Source organism: Ambystoma mexicanum, chromosome 8 (assembly GCF_040938575.1).
Source record: "Ambystoma mexicanum isolate Mex_15411 chromosome 8, UKY_AmexF1_1, whole genome shotgun sequence".
NCBI classification, from domain to species: domain Eukaryota; kingdom Metazoa; phylum Chordata; class Amphibia; order Caudata; family Ambystomatidae; genus Ambystoma; species Ambystoma mexicanum.
This window is the reverse complement of record NC_090929.1, coordinates 488,731,222-488,746,312: the sequence shown is the minus strand read 5'-3', so window position 1 is coordinate 488,746,312 and position 15,091 is coordinate 488,731,222. Positions and strand designations below refer to the sequence as shown.

The following is a 15,091-nucleotide window of genomic DNA, read 5'->3' as shown; positions in this document are numbered from 1 at the left end:
GATCAACGCTTGAGACCATGATTCCGGTACTGTTTTTTTTTCCCTGCAGAGTTTAAAGATCGCACTTATAAGATTTGACCACTCGACAGGATGTTGCTTTAGGTCACAGTTTGCTAGGCCGTCCGGTCCAGCTGCTCTTGATGAATTTAGTTTCATTATTATGTTGTTGATATCACTCGCATCTGTCAGGTCCACCCATGATGAGTCCCCCGTTCTGATGAAATCCTCCTTGTTTTCTTCTGGTTCTTGGAACAGATTTGAGAAGTGTGTAATCCAGTTTTCTTCTGAAACTGGGTTTATCATGTGTGACTTTGAGATCTTGTTTGGTTTATTTATCACTGCCCAGAAGTCACGAGATTTTTTATTAGCTAGTGCCTTCAGCATCAGTTCAGCGTCAGCTTGATATAAACGTTTCCTTGAATTTTTCAGCCATTGTTTGTAGTCTCTGGTTTCCGTATTTAGAGTTTCCCACAGTGTTGGTAGATTTGCACTTTTTGCTTTTCTTCTTAGTTTTCTTAACGCTCTGCGTTTTACGACCAAAATTGCATTGTATTCGTGGGTATGCTCGATGAACAGCATATTTGGGGTTTTTCTTGGTTTCTTAAAGGCCAGGAGAAGAGGAATGTAGCTCGATCTAGCTACATCGTCTTGCACTATAGGATTCGAAGTTAAAATTGTGAACTGGTCTTTAAGTTTGGAGACATCTGAGGCACTCATTCGTAAACGGGTGTGTTGTGAATTTGTCTCAATTTCGGGCACGTAGAATTGCGAAAGAGTCTCCTGATGTTTGCATTTGAGATGCAATAAGTTATGGTCACTGTGCTTTGTTTTGATGACATTGAAGGAGACAATGTTACGGTGTAGAGAGTCGGAGACGAAAATGTAATCAAGAGTTGCCGAAGATGCGACCCGTTCCCAGGTCGGTAGCAAGGAATCCGAAATCGTCACTGAGGCCGAATTGTATAAATTGCGAGATTTCATGGTTCTATTCCAGGCCAAACCCCTATTTAGCGAGGTTGAATTAGTAGATCGATTTCTTTCATTTGAACTGGACGTTGCGCAGTTGGAATTAAGATCGCCACAGATCATGATGTTGAAAGATTTGTAGTTGATAGAGATTTCGTCAATTGTATTAGTTACTTCTTCACACGTGTTCACAGTTGAAGTCTTTTGGGGGTTCCAGTACACATTTATTATTGCTACCAGCTCTTGTGATTCGGGCTTAGTCTTGGAAGTTCTTGAATTCCATGCGGTTAGGACTGCCAGAATTTCATATGTCCTCTCTACCACCCCGGAACCAATCCTAGTCGCTGTAAGTAGACCCGATGAAGGGCGGCCTAGTGGTCCCTTGTGGGCCGGTGATATTTCAATAGAGTAGCCATCAAGTGCGGGTTTTTCACACAGCCAAGTCTCTTGAAGGCAAATGATGTCATAGCCGCTGAGATCATGGCTCTCAGAGTTGGTAAGGTGTACATGTCCCCTAGTGTTCCAAGATGCTATACTTAAAGTATTGCTTATTGGAGTTGTCGCAGACGAATGGGATGCGGGTATCATTGGCTTTGCATCCCTTGATGATTGCTATTTTGCTTGCCCTGGCGTTAAAATGTTGCGGAACCAGCTCCATTTACCCTTCTTTGTTTCATTTTCTGTTTCATGGTGGGTTCGATTGGTTGTTTTTCTTCCTAACGGAGACTCAGCCCGTAAAGGTCTCCTTTCCTGGTCGCGAAAGCATTCTAATGGGGCTTGATCTATATCTCGAACAGACTTCTGGTTTTGTCTCCTCTCTTGTCTGTATTCAAATCTTTCGTCTCTTCTTGACTTATTTGGCCACTGGGATGAAGTTTGTGGACTTTCGCCTCCTCTTCCAGGTCTATATAGGTCTTCGGTTCTAGATTTGAACCTATAGTTCCTTTTTGGGGAAGTCCTGTGGGTGTATCTTGACGAGTCTTTCTGGATCGACGTAGAGATCTCGAATAAACTGAACCCTAGGTGTGCTAATTCCAAATAGGCGTCTTGAGAGAGATCTTTCAAAGCTTGTTGTTTGATATGCAGGTACGCCTTTGCTAGTTTCTTACTGTGGTAAGGTTCTATAAGTATGAAATCGTCTGATTTTAAGTTTTGCAGAGTTTTAGTCTTTTTGAGTATTTTCAGCACCATATTGCGGTTTAAGACCATATACTGGTCCGCTGAGGATGTTTGCTCAATCTTAAAAAGACGTGTCTTCGATAGGGAAAGACCACTCTGTCTTGCACGATCGTCTCTGGTGTTTCTCTGTGGACTCTTTTTCCGAGAAGAGTCAGGGACTGAGTCTGTAGATTGTTTTGGAATGTTGCGAGTTATCGAAACTGGAACACCGATGGGGTCCATACCTTTGGGGTTTTTTTTCTGGTTTTTTTTTTTCGGGTTTTTTTCCTTCAGGTTTTTTTTCTTGTGTCAGAGCATTAGAAACATCAGTAGGATTGATATCATGAACATGGACGCCTTTTGTGGCCGTAGGGTTCATTGAAATCACCTTGGTTTCATCTAAGTGCTGGCTTAGGTCCATTAGTGAGCTCTGGGTTATAAATTCTTCAACCGATCTCGGAGAGGAAGACGTACAAATTACTGAGTTATTTGCGCTTTCAATTAGCTCAGGTAAAGTCGTGATTTCTTTTACTCGTTCTGTTTGTTTGTTTCTTTTTACCATCAGTGAGTCCAGAGCCGAGATTGTTTGATCTCCGCTTTCTCTCGGTTCGTTTCTCTTTACGATTTTCAATAATGGTTTACTTATAATTGCAGGTGTTACTGATTTTAATATTTCATTCATTTTCTGTTGGTTAGACACTGTTGTGGTGGTATGAGGAAGCTTTTCTGGTTGCCTAATAAAGACCGGTGCCAGGTCTCGAGGCACGGTTTGCCCATCAGTCTGAGATTCCTTGTCCACTGTAGCTGGGGAGGCTTGTTTTAAATGAGTCAAAACTTCTTCTATCCTGCTCAGCTTTTCGTCCCAAGCATCGCTACGGTCTTTATTTTTTTGGTCTAGTGCTGTGATAAATCCTTCAACAAAAATCAGTTTGCTATGCATCATTGCCGTTAAAACCGTGCTGTCTTTCAATGAGTCATTAATTGCTTCGTAAAGCTTACAAAAAGGGGCCAAAGCAATGGTGATAGCTGACATGATGATTGGGAGGTCTGTTTTTTTTGAAGGAGAGTCTTTATTACCTGGAGTCGCAATTTCACTCAGTCTTCGATTTTTTGGGGGAGATCTAAGGTGAGATGTTTGTTGGGGTGCTTGGTTTATCACATACGGGAGAGCGTCGGGATTAAAAGTCACCACATCTGAAAACCGACCGTCTGGCAGGGGACAAATATCTGGAGACATCACGTATGGACTGGATTGTCGGGCTGGAAGTTTTTTAGGCGTGGACGAGATTTGTAAGTCCTGTTCGAGGGTTTTGGGGCTAGATGGTTTCGAAGCCCCTTTCGGATTGACCTCCGGCGTGTGTGATTTATCCATAGGTAATCGAATGGCCCCCTCTGAGTTGGTACTTTTTAGATTTTCGCCCCTTTCACTGTTCGGATCGATCCTAAATTGTTTACTTGGTTCACCCCTTTCAGCTAGCCGTTCATTTCTTGGGGGTTCCAGGACTTCTTTCTCCCCCCTCGGTTGGATGCTTTCAACTGTTTGCATCTATGCCTGGTTTGGCAGACCCGGCATTTCATTGGTTAATTTCCGTGATTTGCTCACCAGCGGTAGATCCTGGATTGCCTCTAGCATTTCAGCGTCCGATAATTCTTGTTTGCTCTACTTTTTTTTTAAATTGTTTATTTATAAAGTCTTTCAGGGCACTTGACAAAAGGGGGGCCGGTAGGGCTAACTTTCCTGTTTTTCTAGCTCTGTGTCCTTTTACTTTGACGTTTGAGGAGTATATTCTCTTTTTCTTTTGGGTTTGTTTTGGAGGTTCCTGTGAGAGTTTAGTTGGCGGTTCCGATGTTGTGGCTGTCTCCACTTGTGCACTCGTCAAATCCAAAAGCGAGTCCGTGAGCAGTACTGCGCATGAATTACTTTGATGATTGGGCAAGTTCTTTGGGAATCCACACAACGACACCCCCTCTACAACCACAGTTCCCTGTGTGGGACATTTATCACCGGCTATTTCTTGGGGGACCAAGTGAGGGTTTGTTTTAATTCGAAATGCATCTTGAGAGGCATGGTACTGGGCCGCCACCGTACTTGTCATTGAGTTTGTGTTGAACAATGTGTCCGTCGTAGATCCCTTGATGGGGCCCCTTGATACCGGCAGTGAGACGACATCGTCCTGGGTGGGCTCTGAGCTCGCGATTTCCTCCACACTCGCGTCCTGGTTTCCCGGAGAATCCACCGCATGGATGGCGGTCGCGTTGGGTTCTTTGGGGACAAACCCCTTTGACCTCTCCCCTGACGTGTTGCTTCCCGCGGCCACACTCCCCCTGCCTGTGGCTGGATGCACAGGTGCCTGGGTCGCCCGTCCTCCGATGGGAGAGTCCCGAGCACCACTTGTCTCGATTCCGAGACGGGAAGGCAGAGCCTGCCGGGCAGGGGGCTGATTGCCAGCGTGAGGGGGTAGAGGCTGCTGTAATCCATCGAAAAGCGATGCGTCCCGGGGTCTCCCCCCGCAAGTCCATGTCGCCGGAGAGACCGGGGATACAGGTATGTCTGGTAAAATATTTTTGTTTTTATTTGATTCAGTGATTTGACCGTGTAGTTCTATTGTTCTCTCTTTTAAGTCCCCTTCTGAGTCTGAGATTTCCGACACATTTACAGACTTGTCAGTCAAGGGGATTGATTGCGAGTCTATTGATTCAAAGGAAATGTTCGAGGCACTTAGAAGTCCTGCCTCAAATCCCACCACAGTCCCGTGGATATGTTCGGGTCTTTGTTCACTAATTCCTGTGATCCCTGAAGCTTGGGTCGGGAAAAGAATAATATTCGCTGCATTTGTTGAGGTTTTAGTAGCTGGAGAGACGACTATCGTTGCTTTTGGCGGTAGTCGTTGATCTTTTTGTTTTTGAATAGTTAGCGTAGATTTAAGGTTTATAGTGTTACTTTTGGTTGATTTCAGAGAACTTCGTAGAATTCTAGGGAGCTGCTCCGGGGGAGGGGGGTTCATTGTATTGGTATTAGTGGGTTGGTAAGACTGGTGAGGCCAAGTCTCCGATATTTCAGTCTGATTTAATGTCTCTCTCACCTCCATTGTCCTCAGCTGTCAGCACGGACTGCAGAAGACTGCTCTCCCTCTGCTCTCGCTCCGCTCACCGCTCTGCGAAAAATGGCAGATTTAAGGCACTTCAGGCAGCGTAGACAGCGTAAAAAGACTGCAGAAGACTGCTCTCCCTCTGCTCTCGCTCACTTTTTCACTTCCCCTTTTGCCAGGGTTAATCTTGACCATTGCGCAATTCAGAGTTTGTTCACTTTGCCGCTTTATAACAAAACATTTCACATTTTGCTGAGACGTTCGAGTGGGCTACTTCCTTTTGCTGGACCACTCCGCTTCTCTGTATTACTGGCTTCACAGTTATCACCCACTTAAAAGTTAATCACTGATTAGCTTTCTTTCGCGTCTCATCAGCATTGTGCGCAATCTTCACTTGTAAGATGCACTGTTGCAGCTTCAATCTTTCCTTGACACAAATCGCATTTTCATGTCTTTCACTAACTCACCGGTTGTGCGCGTTCCTTTTTTGTCTCTGCGGCTTTGATTCATGAGTCAAGGTTTATATCACGGGTTTGGCTACGCCTCCCCAACTCTGCCGTTCACCAGGGAGGGTTGCTAGCATCCTTGAAACACAATGCAGGTTTCTGCTTAGTTGTGATTTAGCTTTCTCTACGTCTCCTTCACGATTTCCCATAAGCAACAACCTTCTTCAGGGAGCTTCAAGGCTCCCCTACCTTTTGCTCTAATCCCTCGATCGGTCGTCTTGCTCCAGTAGGTTTGCCTTCGCCCCAGAAGTTCTGCTCTTTCTCGTGTTCCATCTTACTCAGAGTGTGTCTCTTTGTTCCGCCTTTTATCTGTGTGGGGGGAGCTAATGGGTATCAGATGTATGTGATTAAGGTCAAGTGCCTGACTTTGCCTGACACGATTAGCGGGACATGTCCAATGAGATATGTAAGTGTTAGCCTCTTTACTCTCATTCACCCTCCTCCTCGACCCAGTGTTTGTGTAGAATGAGGGGGTGGGGGAGAGGGACGTTGGAGGATCCTATAAAAAAGGTTGGGGTATGGGTACGGGAAAGGGGGGAATACCGCGTCTCGGTATTGGTTACCACACCCCTCACCCAGATGATCCTCCCGCACTGATCCACCCCTAGAGTCTGTAACCAAATGCGATGGCCGTGCCCTGGCCACCTGGGAGGGAGATCCCTGGGGACTAGCAAGTGAGACACCCTTTGGTTTCTCAAAGATAAAAGATATGCTAATGGTCCAAATGAGGCTTTATCTGATAAGATTGACCAGAGTTGTCAAGATTCAGAACTGGTCGAAGTATTAAAGCCATGTACCTGATAAGCTTCAGAAGGTATATCCTTCTGAAAATGTGTGAGACTAACAGTGGATCAAGAGATCGCTTTAACAGCCCGGCAAGGCAAACATTTGACTCTGTGTTACCAAATAGTAAAATGTTAGCACTAATTGTTATTTTTGATCCTCCAAAATAATAGTAGTTCATGGTGTGCTTGACTAAGAAAAATCAACCCATAACTATGGACTTTACTTGCGTATCATGCATACCTACCCAGCGCCAATGTCTTTGTAGATATTGCTAGCTCTTGCTCAGTCTAATTTCACTTCCCCCACATAATGAGCGTCTTAAAGGTATGTTCACCACCTCCACCACTGAACCCATCCCAAAGGCATTTGTGAAGGGGATAAATGTATCCCGCATTAATAAGGTGCTGGCTACTCTTTGCGTCTCTTTCTACTTTGGGCCTCGTGGTCTTTATGCTCTTTGTTGCTACTTGTTGTGCGTCCATTGAAGTTGCTTGTGTGGCTGATGTCTCATTTTGTCACATCACTCTTCTTGTGTGAGCTTTGGGAAATATGTTCTTAAACACTGCAAATCACGCAATAAAATTGAATCATGTCTATTCAACTATTAAAATCCTACATTTCTGTCCTACATAGATCCTGGTTCAATGACCTACAACAAGAAGAACCCAAGCATTGATGATCTCGAAGAAAGTTTGCGAGAACTTAAGGTTCAAGTTAATAGTTTGGCCTCGAGCCTGAGTTTTGATTTTGACCAAGAACATGATGGAGATTATGACAACTCTGTGGACAATATTTCAAGACACCCTATGGCTTCTGATGGAGTTAACAACACCTCATCAAGTGCATCTATGGAATCCGACTGGTTTCTAAATCCAAAACATCTCAGGAAGTCACTTGGAAATTATTCAGCAGTGAAAAGTTTAGGGCTTCCAACGTTCTCTCAGTCATCACCAGACCATATAGGTGGACATGTTGGGAGTGAAATCTCTGGTAGAAACTACCTGTCCAGCTCTGTGAGCCCTCTGGACATTGCCAACACAACCTCCTTCCCGGTGAAGATTGGTGCTCCTCATGTCGTAGGAGTCAAATCACTGTTGCCTCCCATGGTCCCTGTTCGGTCACGCTCTCCAGGAAAAACGATGGCTTCCTTGATCCGAGGTCGATCTCAGTCCCTGGATCGTTCTGGGAGTAACCGGTCCCGTTCCTACTCCCCAACGTCCAAGAGGACTCGCTGGCTGAGGTCTCGCTCTCAGTCACCCAAGCCAATCTGGAGGCCGAATTCTGCAAAAGCCAATGCCTGCTCTCAGCCTCCACCCCAGTTCGGTAGGCTGAGAGCTGGAAGCAAGACAAATTCTTCAAATAGGCAATCACGGTCACGATCTTATAAACCTGGAGCCTTGGTCACCAGATCCTACACTCCTCCAAGAGTGAAAAGCAGGAAAGAGTTGGGCTATTCGTGGAGTCCATACAGCTTGGCTTCCCCTGTAATACCAGCACCAACAGCCCAAGAAATTAGTAAAAGGTACGTCCATGTGCATCTTATTCAATTAATTGAATGTTGTATCATTGCAGTATCATTTTTTGTTAGGCCTCATAGCCTGTGAAACTGTAAAACCTGTAGTACATGTTAGTCATGAACATCTGCATCTTCAATAGTCCAGCCACAGTGACGACTCAGTGACATCCAATACTTCCTCCTCCCCCTGGCTCATGCTACTCTTACTCTTGGGCTCTTGAATGTCCAATCTATGTGTAATTAAACCTGTTTGCTCACTGATCAGTTTGTTTCACATTAACATAGATTACTCCTAGTTACCTTTTTGCTTTCCTCCCACTCTTCCGAAAGAGGTGGTGTTTTTGGCCCAATGATCAACAAGGTCAATCCCTCTGTCAGCTTCAACCCTTCAGTGTTCTACCAGTGTCCTACAGTCCACCCCTTTCACTATTCTACCTGTTTATCAGCCACTCCCACTCCCTCTCTGACTGTGGACGTTCTAGTTCACTCTATCAGGCTGAAGTCCCAATAACCCTGAGAGGTGACTTTAACCTCCTCAAAATCTCACCCACCCACTAACTTGAACTCTGCTCCCTCCTCTCTGACTGCTCCATATCTTACTTCACAACCTCCCTTCTCATTCCAAAGGGAACTCTCCTGTCCTTGACTTCCTTTCTCCCTCACTCCACACATCTTGTCTCCCATTTGAGCCCTGACCACCCCATCTTCAGTTTCAGAATCACATTTCCCCTCTAACTCCCTACCCCTTATCGCAGTCATTTCTAAATGTAAATTCAAACCTGACTCGGTGGCCCCCTGCCTCCTGCGCATCTGAAATGCTGTACTTTGTTCTCTCTTCTTCTCAAGTCTTCTCTATTGGAGACGCCTTCTCAGACTTCAAACTTGCTCTCTGCTCCTACTTTGATGACCACTATCCCTCTCATACCTTCAACCATTCTGCGCCTCACACCCACACATGGTCGATCCTTCAGATCTGCCTCCTCAAAATGTACACTGAATGCTACCTTAACAAGTGTCGCAAGGATTGGGCTTGTCTTCTCCTCACATGCAAAAATGCCCCTTCCCCTTCACTGCCATATTTAACTTTGCCAAATCATCCTACTTCAAAATCCAATTACAGCCATTTGCTGTCACACCTGCAAATAGTTCCAGACACACTACAAGTCTTGCTGGCTCCTCCTCAACTTCTTCCCTATCCACTGATGACTTTGCCTACTGTATCTGAGATCAAAAACATGTGTGACACCGACACCAGCCTATTTCTCCCTCCTAATGCTCCTTTCTCCCCCGGTTAACTGGCACACATCCCTATCCCTAGGACTACAACTCCTCCTATTCCTCCTCAGATCCGTTTGCTTCGCTAAGGGTCAAGGAACGTCTCACCTGATCCATCCTCTCTTCCCACATTAACTTCTCTCTTTCCTTTGGAATCTTTCCAACCTGCTTCAATGTAGCAGCTTACCGAACATTCCCAAAGAAGCCATCGGCTTGCCCCAATAAGCCAGCCAACTAACAGCCTATAGTTATCCATTTGCACTATTGTAAAATCTTTGAATAACTCGTACTTAACAGGATATCCTCCTGCCTGAAACCTGATGACCTCCTGGATCCGCTCCAGTCTGGATTTCACAGCTGCCATTCTACAGATTTGGATCCCACCCACATCTCTAAAATATCCTGTATCCCAATCCGACTGGTCTGCTCAAACAACTTTGATATGCTGGACCACTGTTCACTTTATTAGACCCTCACCATCCTTGGGATCCAAGACACTTTGATTGCCTCCTACCTTTCTCTTCAATACTTCTCCATCTCGTGAAAACCAGGCACCGCTGATCCAACCCCCTTCTCTGTTGTCATCCCTCAAGTCTCCGTCTTCTTCATTACTAGTCACCTCCTGAAGCTCCTAGCATGGCCAACTGATCTGTTTCATTGGATTCTCGCACCACCCCTTTGCGGATGACACGCACATCTTTTCTTTCTCTACTTTAAATTCCCAACCTCACTACTCCTATATTCGCTTGTCTCCCTGTAAACCTGCACTGTATAGCACTTAGTTGTGTAATGCTTTACTCCTCCAAGAAAGAAGAAATCCATCTTCCTGCCTTCAATGCACCCGCTTCAATTCACACTTCTAGTTTGCTCCTGACTTATTATTTCCCTCTACTAAAGCATGCATTCTTCTGGTCCATTTTCATAGTAGCCTTAACCTTTAATATTTAATTATTCCTGTACTGATCATGGCTAGGATTAACTTGCTTAGATGCTCATACTATCCTTGGTAATTGGGTGCATTGTCTGCTGTGCCAGCCTGCTTCTTTTCCTCACTCTCTACTCCTTCTCCATGCTGGATAAAATGCTCAGCTTTGTAACACACACTCTCTATTATCTACTCTGCTCTTTCTCTCCTCCAAACACCACCTTTTTTATGGTTGGCTTTTCGTGATTAACCGGTTCCTCTTTAAATTCCTACTACTTATTTACAAATCCTTGCATGGGTTTCCACCACCTATACATAGCTAACACTATATCCCGCTACTGTCCTCCATCCTGGCTCATCTCTAGCCCCCTCCATAATATCTCAGTTCTCAAACCGTATTGCTTTCACTCTTGATTCTGCACCATTTCCCACCTTGACTTGCACCACTGGCACTCTGCATCCATGTTACAAATGCTACTACTACCCTCTCCTACAAATCTGCACTAAAGCTACACCTCCTTAACTTAGAAGGATTGTCCACTACTCACTTCCACACTATGCCCCCCTTACTACCTACTCTGCACCTAACATTTTATATACTACCGACGGGGCTAGCCGGGGTGGAGCTCCGACAGTCTCCAAAACCTGCTTTTGAACAGTGGCTCTGCCAGGACTCCCCTGAGAGTGCCACAGCTTCATCGTGGGGTGAGTGTGTGCAGCGCAATATAGCGCTTCCAGTCTTGTTTGAAGCACATTTCATTTTGCCGTTTGACCTCTCCCTTTTGGTTTTTGTTGGTGAATTTGTTTTTTTTAATTTTGTTAAATCCAGTGTGCTCCACTCGGCTCTATTCACCCCCCCCCACATGATCTGCCCAGCTCCTTGTTTCCCTTGTGCCTCCTCCTCCTCCTGCTCTCCAACCACTAATTGGGCCTTGATGTCTTGCCCTAAGGCCCGGAACACATTTGCAAGGTATAAACCTTGCAAAGGCCTGCTCCCACACTCAGCTTCCATCTTCATTGTGGGGTGAGTGCCTGCATCGCTATATACCACTTCCAATCTTGTTTGGTAGCACATTTCATTTTGCCTTTTGACCTCACCCTTCCACCCACCCCGTCCCTCCCCCTACCCTGATTGGTTAAAGCTGGCTGTTTCGGTAATACCGTGGGTGGCTGTGTACACCCGACTCCCACTGCACAAGTTGGGTCATAGGTGCAGGTGAGTGTGCTCCCCTCCTCGCTGTGACTCCTTTTTACATTTAAAATAGTATTTTGCTCCTCCGGCCCACACCTGCTTCACCCCAGTCCTCCCCTTGTGATTGCCTAAGTGTAACCCCTCCCCCTGACCCTGAGTGGTCCAATGTTCTCTTAAAACCCAGAGTTCTAGGGCAGCCCTCTGCCCGCTACAGCCCCAAGGCAAAGGGCAATTGCCGAGAAACAACCTGAGAAGTGTCTGCAGGTGTCAGCAGGCAAAGCAGGCCGCCACCCACCAATAAGCAATATCGCAAATCATTGCTACCGAACCCCATATACCCTGCACACATACCCAAACAGAAGAGCCCACTGTGCCCTTAGACCCTCTGCCCGGTACCCATCCCACGCTGAGCTCAACCAACAGGTAAAGTAGTACTCCGCAGCTTATACCCGGCTGCAGTGACAAGCACCACCTATTCCCCAAGCAGCTGCTAACAAGCTCCCTTGCTCCCACCTCGACTCACCTTGGTGGTTGTCAAGACATAATTCGTCCGAAGCAGCATCGGATAATATCTACACGTAGAAGGAGTACCGGACAGCCGTCAACCTGCGTCAACAGACAAGGTTTGGAGAACTTTACGCACACCCCATCCTAAACTACCACCTCCTGCAGTAAGTATTTCACCCACAAAACATACATCCCTAGGACACACTCTGAGAAGTCCAGTGTGCACCCATCTTACACACGCACATTGAAGCATCCATTGCATGGTGAATCCCAGTCCTTTCGCCCACTATCTATGAATCTCAAATCTAGGTGTGTTTTTTTCTCAATTGACTGCCATTTTGTGACGCCTATACCTTACCTCTGGCGGTAGACACAACGCACGCCTGGAAGCTTATGATGGGGGGGGGGGGGGGGTTCCTCCTGTACACATTAACAGTCGATTAGGGACACAGCGACTCTTTGGCGTATACAATTATGCCTCCCTGAGGTGGGAATGGGACCTGTGGCCGAGACCTTCTCCGCTCACATGCCCCCCCCCCTTATTGTGCATACATCCTGACAGAGACTTGGAATAACCATATCATTAGTGGTTGACACACCACGTCGAATTGCTCTACACATGGGTGGGAATGGGGCACCAAACCAAATTAATTTGGCTGACATGCCCCTCTTCCTGCCCCAAACTTACAGCCCGTTTGGTAAACGGAGCTACAAGGCAGTGGTGGGCACCCAGCCTATCTCGGTCACGGTGCCTGTCCTCAGCTTAACCCACATGGCGTACACGAAACTCATATCAGATGGGAATCGCCTAGTTATCTATGATGATACTAACATTACGGTTGCCCATAGCAACCACATTAGTCCCACACCAAGACGGCCGAGCGGCCTATGCGGCACAATCGTGCATGTGCAATGGTGTCCTAGCAACTCTATATACAACTTGCAACAGACCCCCGCGCAATGGAGACGGTCGGCGCTTCGCACTTAGTACATACAGGTGGGTGAGTACATGAACGGAGCGATTCACAATAATATTACAGGGGAATTATGCTAATGTCTGGTGAGAGGAGATTCGTTCGTACAGGCCCCTGGCGGGATGGCGTACATCAGCTAGTACCTCAAGTTTAAAAATTCTAATGGATGTTAGGATCCATAGTTTCAGATATTGTGATCTGTACAAGAGCTATAGAACCTTGAAAGAGGGCACCTACCTCTACCTCTCATGACTCCTTATGGATACGCACTATATGGATTACTGAGCCTTCCCCCATTTTCTTTACAACACAGCGGTTACTACTGCACCTGATATGACAGCCGAATCTGCACTGCTCCGGTGAGCACCACTTATGAGCTAGCCGGATGAGTAGAGATAATTCCCACCGGTGGAGTTACACATAGTGAGGATTATGATAATATACGGTCAAGGACCTAAGGAGACTGATATTATTGCTCTCAACACACAGGCTTTGATGACAAAACTCCGAACTTCTATCAAAGGGACTTAAGGTCAGTGCCTTATCTCTTACAACCTGGAACTACTAGTTATATTACTCATTCAGTCAACATTCCACTCAAATTAGCTCTTTGCATTACCTTGTAGGTGATAACCCAAGTCTCGAATAAACTGTTTTAAGAATAAGGACTGTATGCCCCAAGGCCCTGAAGGTGGATTTTTGAAGAATCCGAAATGCGCTGGCAATTATTACCTATAATGGAGTCTACTAGGATGATCATAATTGTTTTTATGTTTGATGTTTGATGTTCCCAAATGCCTCATCACGACTTTGGCGGTAACCCTTAAATCCGGCAGTGGTGCTATTATCGCCGGATTTAAAGGTCCGCCAAATCAGGACTTTGGCGGATTACGCCCCAGCTCTTGGCTGGGGGGAAATCCGCTGAAAATTCGCGCTATTACCACCGGCGGCAAATCCACCGGCGGTAAGAGCGCAAATTTTCCCCATTGAGCCCAAAAAGGAATGGGGCATTCCCGAATGGGCTCAATGGGGAATGAGGAATTACATTACCGCCGAACTCGTGGTCCGGCGCTATTACAGCCAGCGTTACCGCCAAAGTCGTGATCAGGCCCAATTGTGAACTTTGTAACACAAGCCTATTACTTTACTGTCCAAGCATGTCTTGGTATACATTATGTTCTCACCTTTGAGTTTGATGATCATTTTCCTTCATGATGCTTGTTCTTAACACTATATTTTTTTTAAATAACGTAATCAAGTCTATGGTATTATTTTGAGAGCTACAATCTCTCACCTACTACATCTGTATGAATATTATGTGAATTTTCTAATTTGTAGAGTTGAATTTAATGATGAAAATTGAAGTATTATGATGGTAATGGTAGAGTTGCGGTTATTTTTTAAGATTTCTTTATTGAATTTTTAGTAAATCACATCAACTTCGCATATATCCAACAGAATTTTGCAATAAACATGTAAATCCATAATTCTTGAACATCTACAATATAGATTTCATGGATTTAACCCTCCTATGCGAAACATAAAAACCATCACCACTAAATGCACTTACTACTACTCACAAACAAAACTACAGATAACATAAACGACAAGAGAAAAGAAGAGAAAAATAAATAAATAAAATACTTTCACTGTCACCATACATGTTCTTTCCAATATCTCCATTAATTCATCCATAAAGGTCGTCAAACGGTCCCCATAACGAAAAGTATACCTCTTTTTTATCTTTATTTTTCAATGAGACTTTTTCATATTGTGACAGTATCTGTAATTCCGTCAACCAATCCTCAACATTAGGTTTCTTTCTTGTCTTCCAAATTCTGAGGATCAGCTTAATTGCAATCATCACAGCCCTGTCAATCCATAAGTTGTATTTCCTAGTTCTCATACATCTATCTTCATGTGAGAGCAAAATTATGTTTGCTGCAGATCTTGGTAAGCTTATACCAAAAACCAAATCAATCCTATCTATTACATCCTTCCAAAACGTTTGTACCCTTGTACATTCCCATAGCAGATGCAAAAGAGTACCTTTGCCAGTACCAGAGCTCCAACACAAGTCATCCAATCTCAGTTTCAATTTAACCATTTTAACCAGAGTCCAATAAACCCTCCCAATAATTTTCTGTCGAATTAAATGCAAATTCATATCAACTTTCAAATTTACGCCTTTTTCAGA

The 15,091-nt window shown here is 45.1% G+C and overlaps 1 protein-coding gene across 1 annotated transcript in view; it reads left to right on the top strand.

Moving 5' to 3' along the window:
- The window catches only part of LOC138472125 (uncharacterized protein DDB_G0287625-like), a 221,634-nt gene that overhangs the window by 103,610 nt on the left and 102,933 nt on the right, over window positions 1–15,091 (top strand). The window contains exon 3 of the mRNA XM_069610128.1: window positions 7,139–8,027. Within this exon, the coding sequence (XP_069466229.1) occupies window positions 7,139–8,027 (889 nt within the window). The remainder of the gene's footprint in view (window positions 1–7,138; window positions 8,028–15,091) is intronic.